Genomic DNA, 25,654 nt, shown 5'->3' on the forward strand with positions numbered 1-25,654 from the left:
TTTCTATTGCATTGTGAATAAAGCTGGCCACCAAATAAGATTCTTCTATTCTCTTCTCTCTTTTCTATGTACTTATAAGTTAAGCTGATGTGAATAGGCTGTTAGCTTAGAGACATGCTAGCTTAAAACTTTAGACTCGAGTCTCACATGCAGAACATTTGTGTGACACCTATAAGTTAACCTGTCAGATCCAAACTGACCCTTTATGGGGATTCCTTGATGGTAAAGTGCTTTCTTAGAAGGCAGCTGCCTACTTAGGCAGCTCATGAGATTTTGGAACACAGCTTAAACCAGCTATACTCCTCCTTTGTAAATACAGGGTTCAAGTAAGTTCAAACAAGAAGGTCAAAGTTCATTCTGACTTCACCGTGTAAACACTGGCCCCACAGCAGAACAATATTGAACCACAGAACTGTGTTAAGGCTGCTTAATCTAATCTGTTTGAGCGAACATGTCAACCCTTCTCAACACTAAGGCATATTTGCCACTTCATAATCTTACCTTGCTGTTTGGAGAAGATTTTCTTTTGCCTTTGTAGTTTAGGTCGCCTCTCAATAACTGGGTTAAAAAATGTAACCTGTGTCCAGAGAGGCAAAGAAAATCTCAAATATCCACAACAAGGCCATCAAATTTGTATATTGCATGTCAGTGTGTGATGAAAAAATTAAATTACCTCAGCAAACAGTGTTCCTTGCGGTTCCAGGTAGAGGCACATGCCATGACGCTGGTTGTCCAGGAAGTCCTCTAGCCGTAAAAACTTCACAGCACACAGTGAGCGCCAGTCTCTCCAATACACGGCTATCTCCAGTTCACGAGACTATATGCCAACCAAAAAAAAGCATTTAATATCTCATATTAAGTACATACACACTGTATACATTATCTTGTAAAAATGTATCAGTTTCCACAAAAATATCAAGCAGCACATCAGTTTAACCGTTTAAATCACCAAATCAGAATATTACAGTGATTTCTGAAGGATAATATGACACTGAAGACTGAAGTAATGGCTGCTAAAAAATTCAGCTTCATCATACAGGAATAAATTACATTTTAAAAAAGAAAAGATGTTTTAAATTGTAATATTTCACAATATTTTGATCAAATAAATACAGCCTTGTGCAAAAAAAAAAAAAAAAAAAAAAAAAAAAAAAAACACCTTTTGAACGGTAGTGTACGTAAGTAGTTTTAACCTAAACGAATTTATGAAAATATGAAAAATTCTGTTCAGAGCATTCCTATATGTTTTCTAGGAAGTAGGGGTGTAACGGTACCGTTCCGGTACAGGGCTTTTGGTTCAGTGCACATGTGTACGGAAGCATTACATTGCAACAATGTAGCCTAACCACCAATAATCGCAATACGCTCTGTGTTTTGTTACTTTCGATAAGAAACAAAGTGTCATCCTTCAAATTCTGTCCACAAAATCACAAAATTTAAACATAAAATGCCGTTTTGACGCGCTTTGATGCGGTACAGATCACTGTATAGGCGCCTCAGTTCAACCGGCAGCACGAGTGTGGAGCGCGAGTGAACGCGATCATCTCTTCTTCTTTAATACTAGTTAAAGAATAAACATGAAAGAACATCTGAAGGTATGTTGAAAGATACAGTACAACTTACTGAAATGGTCATATCTCGTATAATTGCTCAATCAGTGTTTCAACGGCGGAAAGACGTCAATGAAAGCTTGTAAACAATATGTCATGTAGCATTTACCTCAGAAAAGCCATTCAGTGTCCAAAGTTTGTTAGTTCGCTACAGAAATGAACTCTTTCTCTTAATACACTCCTGAACAAAATCTTAAGACCAGGGGAAACATTACAAGTATTCGCAATTTGCGCTTTTGGATCATAAACAGGTTGTAAGTACTGCTTTAAAATGCCAAAAGAAGAAACAGGAACAAGAGACAAAAAATAGAGAGTAGGCAATTTATTGAAAACTGCATTTAAACTCAAAAGGCTGTTTATCAGCTGATCAAAAGTTTAAGACCTTAGCCCAAAAAACACCCACAACAGAACTAAAAGTGTCAAAAAAGGACTCAGTATTGAGTATCCCCACTGTTCTTGTTGATCACTTCAAACATTTGTTTGGGCATGCTTGATGTGACTTTTTCCAGGAAGCTGGTGGGAACGTTGCTCCATGTGGGGAAGATGGCTTCACGAAGGGCATCCATGGTCTGGAACTGACGTTCATTTTGTAAACTTCCCTTGCCATCCATCCCCAAACATTCTCAATGGGATTTAGATCAGGGGAACACACAGGATGGTCCAAAAGAGCTCTAAGAGGAGTCTTTCGTCAGGCAGGCATTGTGAACGGCAGCGTTGTCCTGTTGAAAGACCCAGTCATTACCACACAGACGAGGGCCATCAGTCAAGAAGGATGCCCGCTGCAACATGTCCACATAACCAGCCACCGTTTGATGCCCCACGCAACCTGAAGCTCCATTTTTCCATTGAAGGAAAAAGCACCCCAGATCATGATGGAGCCTCCTCCACTGTGCCGCATAGAAAACACCTCCAGTGGGAACTCCTTGTCATGCCGGTAGTGTTGGAAGCCACCAGGACCATCCAGGTTATTTTTTTTCTTGTCAGAACAAAACTTTCTTCCACCTTTCAATGTCCCATGTTTGGTGCTCCCTTGCAAATTCCAAACAGGCAAGTTTGTGGCATGAGAGGAGACATGGCCTTTGAAGACATTTTTTGTTCTTTAAGCCCTTCTCTCGCAGAAGCTGTCTTATGGTTATTGGGCTGCAGTCAGCATCAGTAAGGGCCTTAATTTGGGGCGAGGATTGGCCTGTGTCTTCACGGACAGCCCGTTGGATCCTCCAACTCAGTGCAGGTAAAATCTTTTAGGGTCTGCCACTTTACTTTTTTGTCCCGTAACTCAGGATCTTATAAGAAATGTAAAATGACCATCTTACTGTGTCCAACCTCAGCAGTGATGGCGCATTGCAAGAGCCCTTGCTTGTGCAGCTCAACAATCCTGCCATGTTCAAAGACAGAAGACCTTTTTGCCTTTGCCATCAGGAGATCAAGACAGTGTGAAGTCTGAAGGAGAATGACATAAAAGCCCTATTTTTGTGCAGATTTTTACTTTTTAAGGCTATGGTCTTAAACTTTTGATCAGCTGCTGAACAGCCTGTTTGAGTTTAAATGCAGTTTTCAATAAATTGCATGCTCTCTATTTTTTGTCTCTTGTTCCTGTTTCTTCTTTTAGCATTTTAAAGCAGTACTTACAACCTGGTTATGATCCAATAGCGCAAAATGCAAATACTTGAAATGTTTCCCCCGGTCTTAAGATTTTGTTCAGGAGTGTATATGCACTGTATGAGTGATGTCCTGATTAGGCTATTTAATGTATGTTTAAATAAGTGAAAATGACAGCCACTGTGTAGAAATGATTATATTTCAACAACAAATTGGAGTAAAAACATTTAGTTAATGCAAAAACTGCATTATGTCCAGCTTTCATGTTTGCATACAATTTGATATTTGAGTGTTGAAATAAATAAAAAGCAATTGAATTTAGGCTAATAGTTTGGGCTCAGTTGTTAACCTTTAATATTGTAGTGTTGAAGTAAGGGCTCCCTAAATAGTTTATAGCATTAGCAGGGATCATTTTTTTATCCTTAAGAAACTTTTAGTTATAATTTAATTTAATCTATTTAAAGACAAAAACACAATTTATTCAGTAAACCACTGTTTAATAAAAAAAGCAAGTTTGTGTTTAGTTTTCTCCCTACCTGCTGTAGCGAAAACCGTACCGAACCGTGACTTCAAAACCGAGGTACGTACCGAACCGTGAGTTGTGTATACTGTTACAGCCCTACTAGAAAGTTAAGGGTAGCTGCTTACAGGATTCTCCTTAAGTTTATTTCTATATGGGATCTTTACTTATTTTATAGTCCATCAGCTGAAAACTGTACTTCTGATCACATAGTATATATAATACTATATCAATATATAAGTTAAAAAAAAAAGAAGAAATCCACAGACAAATCACTATTAAAATTGACAAAAAGACATTTAAAAATGTTTAATTCAAAATTAAAATTATATTTAAAAAAATAGCTTAGACAAAAATAGAAAAAAAAAAAAAATTAATTTTAAATGGCAATTAAAAACTTTAAAACATTGGCCAAGTGCTTTATTATTCTTCAATAGACTTAAAAATGCCAAATTTGTATTATTTGTATTATTTGTATTTGTATTTCTAGATCCCTATAATAACAAAGCCCTCTACATGATAAGCTACATGATGAGATATTATTCCTGTCCACAGCACAAATGGTGAAGGACCAGCTGAAGTTTAAGGGCCCAACACCTCACCATTTATGCTGTGACCATGAATCTGTAGTATGAGCAACAGTAACAGTGAAGCTTAACCCAGCACACACCACTTATGACTATTACTATAGATCACAGCCAAAGGTTTGACATTTACAGGCCTTTTACAGGTATTGTCAGAGTCTGTCTGCCATTGCACAACTGCTGATTAGAGCTCTCTCGTTGCCTGCCATGAGATTAAAAGATTACACCATCACACATCCAAAAGCAAGTCCAAACCTACAGTCAATAATCAACCCTCAAACATAAATTGAATACAATAACAAAGCAAGTAGTAAGCCTCCAAATCAGTCCAACTTTTAACTATTTCCAATATCTTCCCTGAGGAGGATAATTTACACTTATTTTTGGATACATCAAGAAGAAACCTGGGCAATTCCATCAAAAGAAAAATAAAAGAGTGCCTGCAAATCAACCCATTTCTTAATGTGGACGAATGGAGATACATTATAAAGGACATATCCAACAGATATTAAAATAATGTTGAGTGTGATAATGACAAAGACTAAAAGTAAGCTGAGGCTTGCTTGTGCAACTCAAATATATAGCCATAACAGAAAGGGAATATTTATATATGCGAGATTGAAGAGATTACGAACGCTGACTTCTGATCCGCCTTTTGTGAGTTTCCATAAGAACTGGGTCAAATCTGGGATTAACATTTCCAAAGTTAATTGAGAGAGGCTGGAAAGGAGAGCATGTGTGCATATATGTACCCATCATCTCATGTGTTGAGGGGATTATGGGATAAGGCTGTGTTTTATGCAATTTCTCATGCATTACCCGGTCAAGCTCCAGCGTGAACTTCTGGTCCCAAGATTGGTTGCTGACTGGCTTCCAATGGGTCTGTCCCACAACTGTGTTGTCCAGCTTCAGAACGGCACTGATTTCATCTGCCATAACAGCACAAAACAACTCAAACTATTAGTCTTTAACACAGGCATGAATATAAATAAAAAATAAAAATACGCCTCAAAGACGTTAAAAATAACACAAAAACACTTACACTAAAAATTTGAAAATAGCACAGATGGAATACAAGAACAGATCTTATGTAACTGCCTTTCTTGGATTTAAATGACTTTTTTTTTTTTTTTTTTTTTACAGGGAGATTATCCAAGCAAATATTGATATATTCAATTACTTGTGATTTAATTAATCTGTACATCATGTAATAAATCAGTAGCATTTGAATTAAATGTTAAAAAAATTAATTAAAATATTGAAATCGACTGACAATCTTAATATACAATACCATTCAAAAGTTTGATAGAAGTCTCTCATGCTCAGCAAGGCTGCATTTATTTGATTAAAAATACAGTAAAAAAATAATATTGTGAAATATTACAAAATCAAAATAATTGTTTTCTATTTTAATTATATTTTTAAACGTATTGTAATACTGTGATTTCAAAGCTAAACTTTCAGCAGCCATTACTCCGGTCTTCACGAACCTTCAGAAATCATTCTAATATGCCAATTTGGTGTTCAAGAAACATTTCTTTTTATATTATCAAAGTTGAAAACAGTTCTACTGCTTGATATTTTTGCGGAAACTGTGATACATTTTTATTTAGGATTCTTTGTTGAACAGAAAGTTCATAAAACACATTTATTTGTAAAAAGAAATCTTTCATAACATTATAAATGTCTTTACTGTCACATTTGATCAATTAAATGCATCATACCAAATTAAAATTAATATCTTTAAGAAAAATAAGAAAATATTACTGACCCAAACTTCTGAATGGTAGTGTACACCTAATACGTCATAAGTAACATTGTTTTTCATAACTTTATAGAATAAAAGTTTGCAGTCATTTTGATGGGGAGACAATGAGTGAAGATGAAATAATGTCAAATTGCAGAGCCTTACTTACTAGTTTGCTAAATCCAGACTATATGTGTGTGAATGAAGCATAATTTACAATGGTTACTCTATTTGAAATGGTGAAGCTCAACTGCCATGCAAGTTCCTTAGGAACGATCTTAACTTGGATTTTCAAAGGGAATTTACAACAAATACAAAGCCACTCAACTGGACAGATCATCAGACTTGGACAGGGTTCGGCTGCTGCCAGATTTGTTCTTGTTTCCTCGGCTCATAAATGAGGATCGTGCCTCACTGGGGCTCCAGCCGGGCAGAGAAACAGATACTGTCTTTGAGCGACCCGGGACGTTCTCCAGGAGGTCCTGACAGCCCATGAGCCTCACGTCTAATGTGCCTGCGGATTTACAACAGAAACCCAACTCAGAGCCAAAACGCTGCGTGATCTTGAGATGTAAATCACTAAACACATCTATTCTGATTAACACAAGATAATAAGTGTGCAAACAATTACAAATGTCTATTTCAAGACACATGCAGTAGTTATAGAGCCTTATATGGAAAGCACTACACGGTACAAGCCTACAATGGTAACGTAAGCTCTCTCGTTCTCCTTTAGAGTGAAGGTCAAAGTTGTGTGCGATAAAGCCAAGGGTGGAGGAGGGGGACACTGGGGCTGAGTGTGTGAACACTGTGCGAAAAGTCGAGTGTAGTTCCTACATGCCTATACCCAGACAGCTGTTCCCCCTCTCAAACAGGGTTAAACGTACAGTAACATGTGTTGTGATAAAGGACTAAAGGGCCTATTCACACAGGGAGTGAATATTTGCAGGGGACAAGACTATAAATTGAAACAATGCATTCCTATGGATCTATTCACGGAGACAAAAATTCAGCTGAACAAAAGAGGATTTTTCCAGCCATGTATAGGTTGTTGTTTGTTCTTTCTTCCAAAACTCATCTAGCATATGGATTTTGTCTAGAACTTATTTTACCAAACAACACTAAATGAAAACTAAATGAAGAAGAATACTTCTAAAATTCTGTCATCAGTTAGTGTCGCTACAAACCCGTAAGTCTTTTGTATGAAACAAATAAAGATATTTTTAATAAAACCAGAGCGATCTCTAGCCATCCATTGGAAGTCCATTCCCCAAAACTTTGATGCTTTAAAAAGTATAAAAGTAATCCATATAAATCGAGCAGATTAATCCAAGTGTTCTGAAGAGACAAACTGCCTAATGTGATGTACAGATTTCCTTTAGGCTTTTATGCACATATAATTATTGATCAACGGAGAAGCCTCGTCTGTGAAACCAGTGTAGATAAAATATGGTCAAAGGCAGCTCAAACGTACACTTACTTGATGTGTGACAACAAACCTCATTGGTTTTTGCAGAAGCTCAAACATGCTTGCGTGATTTCTTGAAAAAGCGTAATATTGAACTTTGTTAATCCGCCATTGTCAGCGCATGTTAATGAACTCACACGCAAAAAAGGTTTATTTTTCATTCTATTTATTTTGTACTTTTATAACATGAGATGCTTTTCAGTTTTGTAGCTGATTGAGACCAAATGCCTTTTGTTTTTTATCAGCCCTACAAAAAAATATGACCTATGCAAGAGTTTACTACCTAATGCTTAATACACTAAAGGAGGATGTACTGTACCAACAACCTCAGGGGGGCTAAATGCTGCAAGGTGGAACAAACTGTAATTTGCACTACTGTCTGTTCAAAAAAAGCATATGGCGGGGGTGGGGGGTTACTGAACTTGGACTGCTGCATACCGTTACACCCCTACCAAATTGCACTATATTATATTAAAAAAAAAAAAAAAAAAAAAAAACAACAAGTTTATCATCAGGCATCATGCTTGGAGCGACAGTATAAACGCTTGAAAATAAAGCTTCAAGTCTTTAAATCAATACTCAGTCAGCATAATTTCTCTGAAAAAAAGTTGTGAAGTGTGTTTGTATATTATTTCCTGATGTCTTTTTGTTGACCAACATCCACTTCAGACCCTTAAAGGGATAGTTCACCCAAAAATGAAAATTTGATGTTTATCTGCTTACCCCCAGTGCATCCAAGATGTAGGAGACTTTTTTTCTTCAGTCGAACGCAAATTATGATTTTTAACTGCAAACTAACAGTAAATAAAACTTGCTTAGACAAATCAAAATTAAAACCTGCCGCTCGTGACGACACAGTAATGTCCTAAGACACGAAACGATCGGTTTTTGCGAGAAACCGAACATTATTTATATATTTTTTACCTCTAATACACCACTATGTCCAACTTCGTTCAGCTTCCTGTTAGTGAGGTCAAAAAACGCATTCTGTTGACGGAAGTGATGTCTCGGCCATATACTTCAATGAGCGCGAGACATCACTTCCGTTGTCAGAGCGCGATCAGACCTCACTAGCCGGAAGCTGAACGAAGTTGGACATAGTGGTGTATTAGAGGTAAAAAATTATATAAATACTGTTCGGTTTCTCGCACAAACCGATCGTTTCGTGTCTTAGGACATCAATGTGCCGTCACGAGCCGCAGGGTTTAATTTGGATTTGTCTATGGAAATTTTTTCGACTCTTATTGTTCAAGTTCCCAATCACTGCTATTATTTGACTGACAGACGGCAGCGGTTGCAGTTAAAAATCATAATTTGCGTTCGACTGAAGAAAAAAAGTCATCTACATCTTGGATGCCCTGGGGGTAAGCAGATAAACATCACATTTTCATTTTTGGGTGAACTATCCCTTTAAATTGTTATCTTTACTGCTTCGAAATACATACTGTTACCAAAATAATTTACAATTACTGTACGAATAAAAACAGTATTGTATAAACAACATAAATTACATAACCACAGTGAATAACTGTACATGGCAAATTAAGTTGTATGCGCATGCCTTAAAGCATAAATCTGTATTCAGGTATCAGAAAAATCATTTTGACTTTTGGAATACAACTACTGAGGTGTCTAATCCGTCAGCTGATCTCATATTCGCAACAGTAATGAAGATGAACGTAACTTTTAATAAGCAGGGAAAATTCCCGACTTTAAACAAATAACCATTTAAATGTTTAGGACGTTTGTGATGTAAAAATGTACAGGGAAACTTAGGTAATGCTTTCTCATTAAAATCAGATAATTTCCTATTAATTCAATAGAATGTGAGGGAATACCAATATGGCAGTGTGGTGGCTTCACTTTTTATGAACAATTCTCCATTCAAATATACAGGACTTGGTCTTGGATACCAGAAATTGCTGCCCGGGGGTTTTGAGCAGACTTGAAAGGGACTTTGGCAAGGGTGAGAAAATTATGACTTTTTTTTTTTTTTTTGTCTATGGCTGTTTGCAACCATTTAAAGGTGCCATTGAATGAAAAATTGAATTTACCTTGGCATAGATGAATAACAAGAGTTCAGTACATGGAAATGACATACAGTGAGTCTCAAACACCATTGTTTCCTCCTTATATAAATCTCATTTGTTTAAAAGACCTCCGAAGAACAGGCAAATCTCAACATATTTGCATATGCCAGCCAATATTCAAAGCATTAGCAAGGGCAAAACGTCTGGATGAGCACAGCTGAATCATCAGACTAGGTAAGCAAGCAAGGATAATAGCGAAAAATGGCAGATGGAGCAATAAAAACTGACATGATCCATGATAACATTATATTTTTAGTCATATTTGTAAATTGTCTTTCTAAATGTTTCGTTAGCATGTTGCAGGTTCTAGGGCACCTTATATATAATATAATATAATATAATATAATATAATATAATATAATATAATATAATATAATATAATATAATATAATATAATATAATATAATATAATATAATATAATATAATATAATATAATATAATATTATATTATATTATATTATATTATATTATATTATATTATAATATAATATAATATAATATAATATAATATAATATAATATAATAATATCTTCTATATCTCTATGTTTTATGAATGGCAGCTAAAAGATGCACTGTGCCACCTGTTGTACTGAAGTAAATTTGGTTATCATTCAGCCTGACAAATATTTGATTTAAATGGTTTTGTTTTGTGATTCACTTCACTTTTGCACTTCGCTCCAGTGTGTATAGGATTTAACCCTGTTACAAGCTGCCATTGTTAAAACCAAAGTAAAATGGGAACAGTAAATAACAACGGAGTCCAAAAACCCTTGAGTACCATGTGACTGTATGGATTAAGTTTTGTTACCAGTCAGAGCAGCAGGTTTGGCCACAGTGCTGTACTGGTTGCTGGTGGACATGATGCTTTGGCGGGGACTGAGAGGTGGGGAGGACACCATGGCTAACTCCTCCATAATCAGATTTCCCTTCGGGTGATTTCTGGGCAACTCACTGAGTCTCTGCTCCAGAGAGAACTTCAGCAAGTCTAGCTTCTGACTGGACTCATTCAAGCGGGCTTGAGCCTGCAAGACAAAGTTAGACAGCATTTACAAATGCATACAGACATAAATACACACATTTTGAATGAAGTCAACAAAACCTCTAATGACCTTTGAAAGACATACCGGATTTAGAATCGTCACAAAGATAAACAGTTCTACATGCATAACATTGGCAGTGTGAGTGGAAAACTAAATCTACGGGACAGAGTCTGGACATATGCTATAGTTTAACACATAAATTCATCACTAACTTGTGGCAGTAATTCTCAAATTATCTCTCTCAAAAAAAACATATACCAGAAATTATTGCAAATGTTTGTTTTTTAAACTTTTGTAGATTATTATATATTTTTTTTCATTATTTGCTTTTATTGTAGTTATTATTGCGTGTAGGAATGTCCAATATATTGGTACCAGTTATGGGCCAGTATTAGTTATATAAAGCATGGGTAAATTCTGTATTGGACATTTTGCAGTAATATACTGCTCCACATGAACTCTACCAGTGCTGTGAGTCTCTTATAACATATTTGTGAACGTAACATGTGCCAGATGAGTTTTAGATGAGCTAAAACATTACTGAATATTGTTGATCATCTCCTAACAAGGCCACATATTAAGGTCTGGGTAGATTATATAGTAAGCAAACAATCAGTTCTCGTAATCAAAGGGTTGGATACAGGAGAAATGGGCAGGAATAAAGATCTGAGTGACTTTGGCAAGGGCCAAATTGTTATGGCAAGGCGACTGGGTCAGAGTATTTCTGAAACGGCAAGGCTTATGGGTTGCTTCCAGTCAGAAGTGGTGAGAATTTACCAACTGTGGTCCGAGGAGAGACAAAAAACAAACCGGCGACAAAGGCAATCCTGTCTGGATTGAGCTAACAGAAGGTCTACTGTGGCACAAGGAACACAAAATTTTAATGATGGTTATGGGAGGATTTGTCACAATACAGTGCATCACACGCTGCTGTGTATAGGGCGGCATAGCTGCAGGCCAATCAGAATGTCTATGATGAACCCTATGCACCGTCGAAAGCACTTGCAATGGGTATGCAAGTGTCGGAACCTTATCTTGGAGCAGTGGAAGGAGGTCACCTGGTCCGATGAGCCCTGTTATTTTACATCACGTGGATGGCCGTGTACATGTGCGCCATTTACCTGGGGAAGTGATGCACCAGGATGCACTGTGGGATGACAACAAGCCAGTGGACCACGGAGCAATAGAAGAAGTTGCCTGGTCTGATGCTCACATGCCCACTATTGGCGCTTTTGGCAGTGGACAGGGGTCAGCATGGGCACCCTGATTGATCTGCGACTACGCAGCCTCATACGCAACAAACTGCAATGCACTGTGTATTCTGACACCTTTCTATCAGAACCAGCATTAACTTCTTGAGCAATTTGAGCTACGGTAGTTCGTCTGTTGGATCAGAACACACGGGCCAGCCTTCGCTCCCCAAGTGCATCAATGAGCCTTGGCCGCAAATGACCCTGTCGCCAGTTCACCACTGTTCCTTCCTTCGACCACTTTAGATAGATACTGATACTGTAGACCAGGAACACTCCACAAGAGCTGCAGTTTTGGAGATGCTCTGACCCAGTCGTCTAGTCATCACAATTTGGCCATTGTCAAACTCGCTCAAATCCTTATGGGTCCGTGTATCTTTTGGTCATTCGTTTTTTGATTTAATAATGAAATCGGAAAATGAAAAAATGATGTTTTTAATTTTTTTCAAACAAAACGAAAAACAAGAATTCGCCTTGATTTTTCGTTTTTCGTTCAGGGGTAGAAAATGAATAAACAACTTGAATATTTGATCTCAACATGTCGCCCCACATGTTGGGCGTTTCACCCAATTCTTGAGAGCGCGCCGCTATCTCTGTGCTGTCGCATGAAATCGGGCAGCGTTGCCACACAGATTTTGATAGGTGATCAACAATAATAAAACAGGCAGTGTGTCAAAGGTGGTAGTTGTGAGTTCAGGTGCGAAGAAAATTATTATATCTGAGATAATAATATTTCTGAGCTAAATGGACACAGAAGAAAGCCTTGTCTATAGGCTCTGCCTCGATTTGTGTCTCAAGTCATTCGTTAGTCTGGCTGTTTGAGAGATAGAGATCAAGAGATAGAGATTAAGATTAAATGTAAATTTAAAAGTGATTATATAGTTGCAATAAACGCGTTAAATCCATCGCAGCGAAGGACTATTATTCTGCTGCTCTGAACTGCGGAAGAACTGATGACGGCAGAGTTTATTGTTTGGTTGACCAATCAGCGGAAAGGGGCGTTTCATTCCCGCCCACATGTTGAGATCAAATATTCAAGTTGTTTATTCATTTTCTACCCCTGAACAAAAAACGAAAAATCAAGCCAAATTCTTGTTTTTCGTTTTGTTTGAAAAAAATGAAAAACGAAAAAGGTGCCATTATTAAATCAAAAAATGAATGACCAAAAGATACACGGACCCTTATGCTTGCCCATTTTCATGCTTTAACACATCAACTTTGAGGACAAAATGGTGCCGTGATGGAGATAATCAGCATTATTCACTTCACCTGTCAGTGGTCATAATATTATGCCTGATCAGTGTATATCTTCTTAAAATATTGAAATCAGTTTTTTCCAAAATTGTGCAGCCCTAAAATTAACCCATGATTTTTACCTTGCTCTACAAGAATAATCCCAAATATACACAATGATTCAGTGCCTACAGCTAGTATTCTGATTGACTGCTAACATGCGCTGCTAACATGATTTTTTCCTGTATACAGAGTGTAGGGCTATCTAGAGTGTAAAAAAAATACTAAGCAAATTCACCTTCCAATAGGTAGGAAACTGACAAGAGTATTACTCCTCACACAGGAATAAAACAATTTCATGACAGTTCTAAAGTTTAACCATCCTGTCCTGTGTAAAGTGAGAAAAGCTGTAAACATTTGGCCCTTGAGCCAATGCAGGCTAATAAAAGTATATAGTTAAATGAATAACTTGATTAAATGGATACAGACATTAAAGTGTTTAAGCAAAAGAGAACGATCAATCAATGAGAAGCAACTATAAAAACAATGATTTAAAAAATAAAGCCAACCTCTGAATGAGCTTTCTTCTCCGTCACCTTTCCTGTTCCTAACAGTTTCATCACGTTTTTGGCACCTTCTGCCACAGCAGACTCTATCCGGAAGTGATGTCGTAGCTCTTCTATCCTCAGGTCCAGGGGGCTGATGATAGGCTTGCTTGAAGTCACTGCTAAAATCAGATTTATGTCTTCTTACCACACTTCTGGCCATTTAAAGTGCGAATCATAGACATAATTAGAGAGGAAATCAGCTACACCACATACCATCATTGTTCTCGTAGTTCATCTCGCTGGTCTGGCTGGCTTTGAGGATCTGCATTCGAATGAACTCTATCTTTGTCTTGCTGTCTTGAAGCATCTGCTGAGCTGCTGCGAGCAGTTTGCGGTCCTACAGATGTAGCCACAGGAGAAAAGTAAAAACAGAAGGAGTTCAGAAAAGAAAGGAGGAATAAAATATGCACAAATAGCAATGACAGGTAAGCTATTATTTAAAGGCTTAGTTCACCCAAGAATGAAAATTCTGTCATTAATTACTCACCCTCATGTCGTTCCAAACCCGTAAGACTTTTGTTAATCTTCGGAACACAAATGAAGATCTTTTGATGAAATCTGAGAGCTTTCCGTCCCTCCATAGACAGCTATGCAACTGACAATTTGACGTTTCAAAAAGTTCATAAAGAGAACATAAAACCAATCCATATGAATTGAGTGGCTTAATCCAAATTTTCTGAAGAGTCTCGATAGCTTTACATGATGAAGATTTAATTTAGGCTTTTGTACACATATAATTATTGATCAGCGAACATAAACAGAAGCTCAAACAAACCTGCTTGATGTGAGAAAACAAACCTCTTCCAGAAGCTCAAACATGCTGCGAGAATGAACCTCATTGGTTCTCACACGCGTCAAGAAAACACGTTTGAGCTTCCGTTTACCACAACTGATGTGTGAGTTGATGAATTTTAATATGTGAATAAAAGCCTAAATGAAATCTGTTCATTATATAAAGTGATCATGTCTCTTCAGAAAATTTGGACTAAATCGCTCAATTCATATGGATTAGTTTTACAATCGCTTTATGAAATTTTTGAAGCGTCAAAGTATCAATTGTGCAGCTGTCTATGGATGGACAAAAAGCTCAAAGATTTCATCAAAAAGATCTTTGTGTTCCAAAGATGAACGAAAGTCTTACGGTTTGGAACAACATGAGGGTGAGTAATTAATGACAGAATTTTCATTCTTGGGTGAACTATCCCTTTAATGCAGATCCATAGTTCATAAACCTTCAATATAAAAAAAAAAAAAAGAGATATACAATTCAGTTCAAATTCTATTCAGACGCAAACGCTGTCAAAACATGTTCACATTGATACGCAAAAATGATTTAAAATGCTGTATTCAATAAAAAAGTATGTCCTGAATGTCTGTATTATGTATTAACTGTTTAATAAAAAAAAAGTCAGAGGCCATGATGTATTGCGCATTTAATCCCAGTTGAAGGTGCTGCATGTCGTACCTAACACTCACAATATTGCATGACCTCTCATACCTTATTCTTAATTCATATTCTTAGTATTTATTACTTTTTATGATTTAAAAGTTATTAAAGTGAAACCAACAAATGAAAACCTTGCAGTCTGTCTGAAGTGTCAAGCGATGTTTCCTAGTCAAACCAAGCATTCAAATCTAGTGACTGTGAGTCAGAAGTCTCTCTGGACTGAACTTCCTGTAAGCAGCCATTAGAGGCTGACGTTACCTTAGAGGCCTTTCCTCCGGATGTCTAAAGCATGTCGGGAACCTGCATCCGAACTCACCACTTCATCTTGACCAGACAAAACCCACATTCCAGTTGATTTATGTAATTTTTTTCAGGGCCTGATGGTGTGAGTTTGGGACGGGGCTACCTGTTTGGCCCAGCATTAAAAGACAGGGAGTTCTCTTTTTTTTTTTTTTTTTTTTTTTGTGCAATTCAGTCTGGTGCCACAAGTGGCGGACAAGGACACAAAGCAGCTATAAAAGTTCTTGAACAGAGCATTCATGGGACGAGAGAAACGTAGGAGTATCTCTTAATCAGTGTGAGTCAAATTAAGTCATGTGCCGTAGTGCTGATTATGTTTTTGTGACAGCTTTTTGGAGGGTACTAAACTGTTCATACATCTGGAAATGAGTCAGACTCCCTTGTTCTGTCTCCCTATGTTTATCACTCCATATATTTCCCCCCCCCAAAGACTGTGCTGATTTAACAACTCCTTTGTGAGTCCAAGATGATAATTTTAGCCACAGAGCTCTTTAATTAACAGCATAGTTCTTGATAAAAGGGAGGAAAGGAGGGTCAGACACTCCAGGCCAAACCAAACCATGAGAGTGATTCTGCTGATACTACATGTATGTATTGAGACACACTACATGTACAGTAACTAGCACTGATTTCCTGAGGGGGAGGGTGGAGAAACATGAACTGTTCTATTCCAGTTCTCCTTAATGTCAGTTGCACCCTAGGGGGTTACAACCATGACATTGGCATATGTGTATAAATGAGTCTGGTCTGGCTTCCTTTACCTCTTTTGGAAAAAGGAGAGGAGATTTCATCCAATTTTAGAGGACACGTTTGCTAACATGTGTTTTCATTTCTTGGGATGAATCTTCTCTCACAAGATCTTCAAGAGATCAAACGGTTTATCTTCTCTGGGAATAAGAGTGAAGTATAGTATTTTGTGTAATATATATATATATATATATTTCGATATATATGTTTCGATTGATAAGCCATATTTGTGGTCGATGAATGATGGGCGAGTATTTGGATTTCGTGCCATTAACATTATACCGACTAATACCAGTTTTGGTCAACTAAGCCTCTTCTAGTTGACTAATGATGAGATATTATATACACACACACACACACACACACACACACACACACACACACACACACACACACACACACACACACACACACACACCTACACCTCCCTATCCCATCGGATATTATTTTTTACAATTCCACTTTGTAACAGTCAAACGCAACGCGACAAAATACAATAAAAACAAAAAAACGTCCTGGCCATTCTTTCCAGAGAATTTATGTCATCAAAATGACTGTTCTTATAAGCAAATACATTAAGCTACACAACCCACACACACCACAGTTCCTCTAAATGCAGGCTACTACCTTGGAAGAGCCGTTGGAATACATCTGTATCATATTTTCTGCTCCTTGTTTCACTTTGAGCTCGATGTCGGCCTGTTTCTTCAGAGCGGCCAGTCGACTATTGTTGGTGGACGTCCGGGATTCACTCTTGGGGGTGTCTGGGGTTAGTGGGTACTCTGACATTGAACAAACACAAATCAACATCAAAGAGTTAATAAAGCATTAAATACAACAATAAATACACTTTTTTTTTTTTTTTTTTTACGATAGTAAGCCACAAACAACTACACTGAAAAAACTGTAACTGAGGATGACGCAAACAGTCTGATAACTTTTAACTAAGTTCATATATAGCCAAGTCTGGTCACCTGAACCACCTACTCATCTAGAAAGAGTTAACTGATGGAATACAGTTCTGCTTGTGAATATCTTGTTTGCCTCATAAGTGCCTTAAACTAAACCAAGGACCTCAGACCATAGTGTTTAACCTAAGGAAGAAAAAAAAACCTTTAGGATATAAGAAGCATTGTGACAACAGAATAATCTTAAAGGTGCCATCGAATTGAAAACTGAATTTACCTCGGCATAGTTGAATAACAAGAGTTCAGTACATGGAAATGACATACAGTGAGTCTCAAACATCATTGTTTCCTCCTCCTTATATAAATCTCATTTGTTTAAAAGACCTCAGAAGAACAGGTGAATCTCAACATAACACTGACTGTTACGTAACAGTCGGGGTGTATGCCCCCAATATTTGCATATGCCAGCTCATGTTTCCAACATTATGAAAGGCATTACACAAGGGCAGCCAGTATTAACGTCTGGATCTGTTCAGAGCTGAATCATCAGACTAGGTAAGCAAGCAAGGACAATAGCGAAAAATGGCAGATGGAGCGATAATATTTGTAAATTGTCTTTCTAAATGTTTTGTTAGCATGTTGCGAATGTACTGTTAAATGTGGTTAAAGTTACCATCATTTATTACTGTATTCACGGAGACAAGAGCCGTCCCTATTTTCATTTTTAAACACTTGCAGTCTGTATAATTCAATAACAACTTCATTCTTTATAAATCTCTCCAACAGTGTAGCATTAGCCGTTAGCCACGGAGCACTATCAAACTCATTCATATACAAATGTAAACATCCAAATAAATACCATACTTACGCGATTAGACATGCTCCATGACGAACACTTTGTAAAGATCCATTTTGAGGGTTATATTAGCGGTGTAAACTTAAATGCAACGATAGAGTCGAGAGCTCTGGGGGGGCGGAGAGTGCAAGCAATTAAAGGGCCAGCAGCATGAATCGGTGCATAGTTAATGATGCCCCAAAATAATAGGCAGTTAAAAAAAAAAAAAATCCATGGGGTATTTTGAGCTGAAACTTCACAGACACATTCAGGGGACACCTTAGACTTATATTACATCTCATTATTACATATGGTCGATATTGTCCCCACCACTTTTTGAAACATCTTGCGGTACGGATGTATCTAATACAAAAGAAACATCTCTAGTTGATTAGCAATTAGTTTGTTTGTGTTAAATAATAGGTGATCTGTGCTGGGATGTGTTGTTTTTGAAATCATGTTGAGTGCTCTTAGCCGCTGTTATCAGTGGCGCAATAGTGTTCTCTTGCTGCTCGTGCACACTGCACAGTCTTCACGCGAATGAGCGCTTCAATCTACGCTGTTGAGGAGACTATTTGTTCCTGGTGAAATCACAAAACAAAATGCACATAAACGTGTCCCTGCTCTTGATATACAGTCACTGATAACATCTTTGGTTTTAATGAGAAAAAAATAAATTTATACAAGGGCGGATTAGAACCCAGAACCTTTGGCACTCTGAACAAAAATTCTACCGCTAGTCCATCAGGACAATCTAACATTATGCACGGAGCCACGTATTTACTGACTAATGTAAATACTCCTGAGACTAACAATATAGTAGTATAGTAGATATAAGGATGAAACTATCATATTAAAAGGTGCCCTAGAACCAGTTTTTACAAGATGTAATATAAGTCTAAGGTGTCCCCTGAATGTGTCTGAAGTTTCAGCTCAAAATACCCAATAGATTTTTTTTAAATTAATTTAATTAATTTTGGGGCATCATTAACTATGCACCGATTCAGGCTCGGCCCCTTTAAATTGCGCGCCCCCTGCCCCCCCAGCTCTCGACTATAATACAGTGCATTTACAAAGTTCACACAGCTAATATAACCCTCAAATGGATCTTTACAAGATGTTTGTCATGCATACTGCATGCACACGTCGGATCATGTGAGTATAGTATTTATTTGGATGTTTACATTTGATTCTGAATGAGTTTGAGGCTGTGCTTCGTGGCTAAAGCTAACATTACACACTGTTGGAGAGATTTATAAAGAATGAAGTTGTGTTTATGCATTATACAGACTGCAAGTGTTTAAAAATGAAAATAGCGACAACTCTCGTCTCCGTGAATACAGTAAGAAACGATGGTAACTTTAACCACATTTAACAGTACATTAGCAACATGCTAACGAAACATTTATAAAGACAATTTACAAATATCACTAAAAATATCATGTAATCATGGATCATGTCAGTTATAGTGTTGTCAAAAGTACCGACATCGGAACTGAAATTATAAAAATGTGATGCTTTGAGCGCTGTTGAGCGGATTCGTAAACACCTCTGATTGGCCATTGTGTTGATGCGTTCATCGGATATGCCTGTGATTGGCTACAATGATCAACGCATGGGAGCATTTGAAAGCACACAGTGTTTGAATTTGAAAGCATTTTGAAAGTGGGAGCACGAGTGATTGAAAGCAGGTGTCTAACAGTGGACCGATCTGCGATGGACGCCTGCTTTCAAATGCTCCCGTGTGTATCTGTGTAAGTGCTTAGTGAAGAGATTAATTGATGACTATTTACAACGTTTTTACAACGTTGATCATTGAAGCCTATCACAGACATATCCGATGAGCCGTGAAAATAACGGCAAATCAGAGATGTTTACGAATCCACTCAACAGCGCTCAAAGAGTCACATTTTTTTAAATTTCAGTACCTACTAGATACTGAAGTCGGTACTTTTGACGACACTAGTCAGTTATTATCGCTCCATCTGCCATTTTTCACTATTGTTCTTGCTTGCTTACCTAATCTGATGAATCAGCTGTGCATAGGGCTGGGCGATATAACGCATGCGATTGTCACACGCATTTTGTCAGTAAAGCCGGTTCCCTGATTACCGCTAAATCGCCATCACCTGCTTTCAAATGGAGCGACATTTAATAGACAGAACCGTAGTTCACTGACAAGCTACGCAATATTGCGTTCATATCGCAGATGAATCGCCTTCGATAATGAACGCGATATTGCGTGGCTTGTCAGTGAACTATGGCTCTGTCTATTAAATGCCGCTCCATCTGAAAGCAGGTGATGGCGATTTAGCGGTAATCAGGGAACCGGCTTTACCGGCAAAATGTGTGTGACAATCACATGCGATATATCCCCCAGCCCTAGCTGTGCACAGATCCAGATGTTAATACTGCCTGCGCTTGTGTAATGCCTTGAACATGGGCTTGCATATGCAAATATTGGGGGCGTACATATTAATGATCCCGACTGTTACATAACAGTTGGTGTTATGTTGAGATTCGCCTGTTTTTCTGAGGTCTTTTAAACAAATGAGATTTACACAAGGAGGAGGAAACAATGGTGTTTGAGACTCACTGTATGTCATTTCCATGTACTGAACTTTTGTTATTCAACTATGCCAAGGTAAATTCAATTTTTGATTCTAGGGCACCTTTAAAAATGAGGTCTGTGTCGATAAATTTTGTGCATTTATTATTGTAGTAATACAATTACAATACAATGTATGTAGGCTGTAATTTAGCCATCGAATGTTTTCAGTTAAATACTAAAAAGACATGGAATGTTTAACATCTGTAGTGGCGTAGGCTGTAGGGTGTATTGTATGTGAAAGTAGCTTTTGACACGATCAACCCGGTTTCGAATCCACCTTTTGCCAAACTTGCTCTTCTCCCTTTTCCCATCACAAATCAGATCGGAAAGGCATTTATATTTAATAAAAATTAAGAAAAAAATCTATAAGTTGAAATAAAGTGCCTAACAAGTGTTTAATAATAAAGTATTTATTGGATTGGCAATAGATTCGCTCCTCTCAGATTGGTTGCTGCCAATTGTCTGTTGCCATAATTAGTTGCCCTGTGTCTCACCAGGTTGCCTGTTGACAGCAACATTGCCCAGCAACATTGCTCAAAAAGTTGCACAGTGTATCACCACCTACAGGGTATATAACATAAAGAACATTTTACCTTCTTCAAGCCAAAATCACAACTTGTTAAAACATGTAGCCAAATACTATGAGAGTTTTTTTTTTTACTTTAGTGTTTGATGAGTTGTGTAATAAACAAAAAATGACAATGATATAATGACATCCAGTGAAGGACTTGTGCAGGCAGGAAAAATGCAAATGTTCTCTCAGGTGACAGTGTGCCAGTTTCTCAAAGACTCTCTGTGAAAACAACTAGGCCATCATGGAAAGACTTGCACAAGATTGAGCAAACATAAACATGAACAGAAAACACCTTAGGAGAAAAACTGAAAGAACGAGGCAAAACTGGATTGTCGGTATTAAAGGTTATTCATCTTAACTTAAACAAGCAATACTGAAACTACTCAAATTCGTATATGATTTAGAATGTGATCAAGTTAGTTTGAAAGGCAAATGATAAATGGCTAATTTTGTAATTTTCTTCCTCTAAAACTCTTTCTCGCTCTCTCCCTCACACACGCACGCACACACACACGCACACATGCACACACACACACACTCTTCAGGCTTGATTCATGATAAACTGAGGTTCAGAATGATGAGATAATCTACTCATGTTCTGACAAGAACACGTAACCACAAATTATACACCTGCAAAGGTAAGGTGGAAGCCCCATTTCTGACAGCCCTGTCATGACATATAGAGGACAAAGGCGAAATATTACTATTAATAAAACAACAAAATTCAGTGACACCAACAAGTTGATAGCTTGCATGAAATGCACCGTGACATGCAATACTAAATCTATGGTTTTAAATAGCATTATGCCAATTATTGACATGCAATTTATACATGCCTGAATACCTTAAACACAAAACTGTGACCACTTACAATAACTAAAAACACTTAAAAAAAGCAAAATCCACTATTGCTCATCTCGAGCTTGCTGTTCCACACAAACATGCAAAATCTATGCAATGATACACAAACATTAATATAACAATATAACCAGCAAGAAATGATACTTATAGGGTTGTGTTTTATTTAAAAGCATTAAAAAAAAAAAAAAAAAAAAAAAAAGGAAAAATGATAAAGCATTGAAATCAAGCTTAAAATGCACACATCTGATCTTTTCATTAATATGAAATCATTTGACTTGGAGCAGACTACTCCTTGCATGATTCACATGTTGGGAATTCCCATGTATTTATTCATTGTTCCTGAATGCAAAGTGATGATTTCAGACTTATGAGCAACAACTATACATCAGAATTCAGAATATTCCTGCGTAATAGTTTGGATGATATAATAGTTTGGTTGAATAAACTAAGACATGCTCATTCTTTTTGTTATTCTCTTCTGGAAATACTGGAGATGCTCACCTGCACCATTAATACTTATATAGGGTAATATATATAATATTTCACTTCTTCCAATTTACTTGTTTGGCATAGTTATTTCATGAAATAAAAGAAAAAAGAACTTATATAAAATAAAATATATATATAAAAAAAGAACTTATATGCCTTCCTTCAGTTTTTTTGTACACTCATTTATACTTAAAAAATCACAACAACCTGACATTTTATCGCAGAGGAACTGCTTAGTTTACACATGCACAGATATAAACACTCCTTTAGAGTGGATAATAATCAAGAAGAAATTAAATACAAGTGTTTAGAGAAAAATGGCCTAATGGCCAAAAAAGGGCCTGATATTAGTGTGCATGGGTTAGGATAAGACATCATAATTTTAGAATTTTAAAGCTTAATAGCTTATTGGATTATTAAAGATATTGATACATCTCAGTTGTTTACAATGAAACAAGACAAAACCGAATGCAAGCATGTTTGCCATGATGGATTTCTGACCAAAAATTTGATGCACACTGAACTACTCTGCATAGACAAATGAAGAGTTCCTGGTAGAGAACAGTGTTAAAGGGGTCATGAACTGAGAAATAAAATTTTCCTTGAGCTTTTGATATACAAGTAAAGTGGTCATCATACTATAAGAATATCCTGTAAGTTTTGGAACTGAAAACTTACTTGTTAATCCAAAAACAGCTTTTAATGTTACCAAGCCCAGTGAACGATTCATCCTGGAATGTGCCTATTTATGACGTAATAGGTGAAAGACCACCTCTGCAGAAGAAAATCAACACCTACTTCACCATTGCAACTTTGGCCCTGCCCACTGGCGTTAATGAGATAAGGAAGAGAGAAGAGCACAGAATCACTCAATGGACTAAAAATAACACCTTCCAAAAGGATCCTAATGCTAGGAATGTGGTTATTTTATTTATTTTCAAAAATGTCTCAGTTGAGCATTATTTATTTTTTATGCAGTACATTTCACTGTGGATTCTTTGGTAAATCAATTGCAATTTTGAAGCAGACTTTGCAAACAGACATTTACGATATGGACTTGACAGTAATGTGACAACATGTAAGTAACCGTGTTAATTCCAAGGTCTGATCTGTGACCAGGAAAATCAGAAGATTTGTAATGATTCATGTACAGTCAGATGTTCTTTGTAGGGCTGCAAGATTAATCGGACGATTAGAAGAAAAAAAAAAAAAAACACACTGAAATCACTCTTAAACGATTTGGCTTAGTGCGATTATGAAATCGCAAAGCTGCAATTATTTTTTTTATGCGCAGCTTGTCAAAGTATGGCTCCAAATGCAAATCTATCTGAAAGCACAGAGTTTAAATCGCTTATAATGTGCATTTGAAAAAGCAACACGCATCAAACATCTTTCCAGGCATGAGAAGCATTTATTAACATCTTGTCCAACAAAGACAACATTTAATAACATGTTTTTGCTCCAAACTCACTTCATAATGACAGTTTAACATCCTTCTGTGAGATGATGTGGCTTCTTACACAAACTAAGGCAGTAGTGTGTTTATTAGTCATGTTTAATCAATCAAAACATTTCAATCTTCTGTTTATTCAGCTAAAATTGCCATATATCGTGCAGCCCTAGTTCTTTGTCTATGTGCCAGTAAACCAAACCAGTGATGACTTAAACATCAACTTCACATTGTTTCTCTTAGTAGGATGAAGTTTATCAGTGACTGTGTTCTGGACTCGCGCCAAAACTCCCGTTTTGAACAAATCTCTTATTTACAGTGTATTTGCTCTGTTAGTTATGAAAGCATTCGTTAGTGTGCAGAAATCGAATTGCAATGACAAGATCGCTGCATTCATGTGCTCAACATGTCTGTGATGTAAACTTTTTCATGCCACACTCTAAATATAATGCAATAGATGTAAATATAATCAATATATATTTTGTTCACCTGAGTACTAACAATATCCCAAATGTTTCCAACCATTTGTAAATATTGTGAAAATAGCAATTTTAACCAAAAAAAACGGCACCAGCGACGTTTGTTGCGCAATTGTTCAACTCCCACAACACTCGGTCCCGCTCTGCTTCATACTACAGTAACGTTAATAATCGCTCCCATGAACATGATTTCTGCCCGAGTCCTATCCCAATTATTTTCCACCGGCTGTGATGTGAAGACCACATGTCCCAAGATTCCGTGCTCAAACTTGGCGTCATCAAGCTACACCTTTGTTTTGAATACGCCTCTAGCGACCTCTAGCAGACAGAAAATTTTACATATTTCATCTTTAACCTTGAGAGCTGTAATAGAAAAAATGTGCTAAAAGTTTGAGAGTGTTAAATGTAATACTTAGCTATTTCATATACAAATTAGCCAATCACAGCAGTGGGTGTTTACACCAACTAAAGTCTCACAGCAGACAGAGCATTCAAATCAGAGGGCTAAAACCAGGGTAGTCTTTTATTTCTAAAATATGACAATTTTTGGTGTAAACAGCATACTAACATTATAAGTGCACCACAGGAAACAATCTAAAACAATAAAACAATGCAGTTCATGACCTCTTTAACAACTGTCAAAATCATTGGTTTAATTCCCAAAGAAATACCCATTACGCAAAATTCCCTTTATATAGTTTTTGAACATTTGTCCGCAGTGTGTGTACACAACCACCTTATTGTGGTAAAAATCCATCCATTCCATGTTATCTTCCACATAAATCTGAAACGGTCTCAAAAGGAGCCGTTCAGGAATGTGCTCCAATGTAACGTCACATTGAAACAGGCCCCGTCCACGACTGGTGACAGAATCTGCCCTATTAGCTTAGCTCCTCCCTTAAGTTAGCTGTACACAGTCTACCATTTTTATCTCATTGCCAGAGAAATTAACAGCAGCATTCAAGAAAGAAATGTATTCTTAAAGCTACTAAAGTTATTCAGTCAAGAGCAGTGACTGATTTTCTGTTTTTCTTTTGTTGTTTGATTCATATTAACAGCATACAGCAGTAGGTATTGTACTGTACTGTATCAAGTTTATATTATATTATATTATATTATATTATATTATATTATATTATATTATATTATATTATATATAATATTATATTATATTATATATTATATTATATTATAGGTACTGTA

At 36.9% G+C, this 25,654-nt stretch overlaps 1 protein-coding gene across 3 annotated transcripts in view; it reads right to left on the reverse strand.

Annotated features, from left to right (window-relative positions):
- The window catches only part of pkn2b (protein kinase N2b), a 66,714-nt gene that overhangs the window by 14,220 nt on the left and 26,840 nt on the right, over positions 1-25,654 (reverse strand). For 2 of the 3 annotated variants that reach the window (XM_067372914.1, XM_067372912.1), the window contains exons 3-10: positions 16,872-17,026; positions 13,964-14,087; positions 13,712-13,869; positions 10,428-10,641; positions 6,389-6,574; positions 5,133-5,242; positions 674-817; positions 502-577 (exon numbers count right to left, since the gene is read on the reverse strand). In XM_067372914.1, the coding sequence (XP_067229015.1) occupies positions 502-577; positions 674-817; positions 5,133-5,242; positions 6,389-6,574; positions 10,428-10,641; positions 13,712-13,869; positions 13,964-14,087; positions 16,872-17,026 (1,167 nt within the window). The remainder of the gene's footprint in view (positions 1-501; positions 578-673; positions 818-5,132; positions 5,243-6,388; positions 6,575-10,427; positions 10,642-13,711; positions 13,870-13,963; positions 14,088-16,871; positions 17,027-25,654) is intronic. The other variant, XM_067372913.1, reaches the window with a different exon arrangement.

This window comes from Chanodichthys erythropterus, chromosome 21, assembly GCF_024489055.1.
Source record: "Chanodichthys erythropterus isolate Z2021 chromosome 21, ASM2448905v1, whole genome shotgun sequence".
NCBI classification, from domain to species: domain Eukaryota; kingdom Metazoa; phylum Chordata; class Actinopteri; order Cypriniformes; family Xenocyprididae; genus Chanodichthys; species Chanodichthys erythropterus.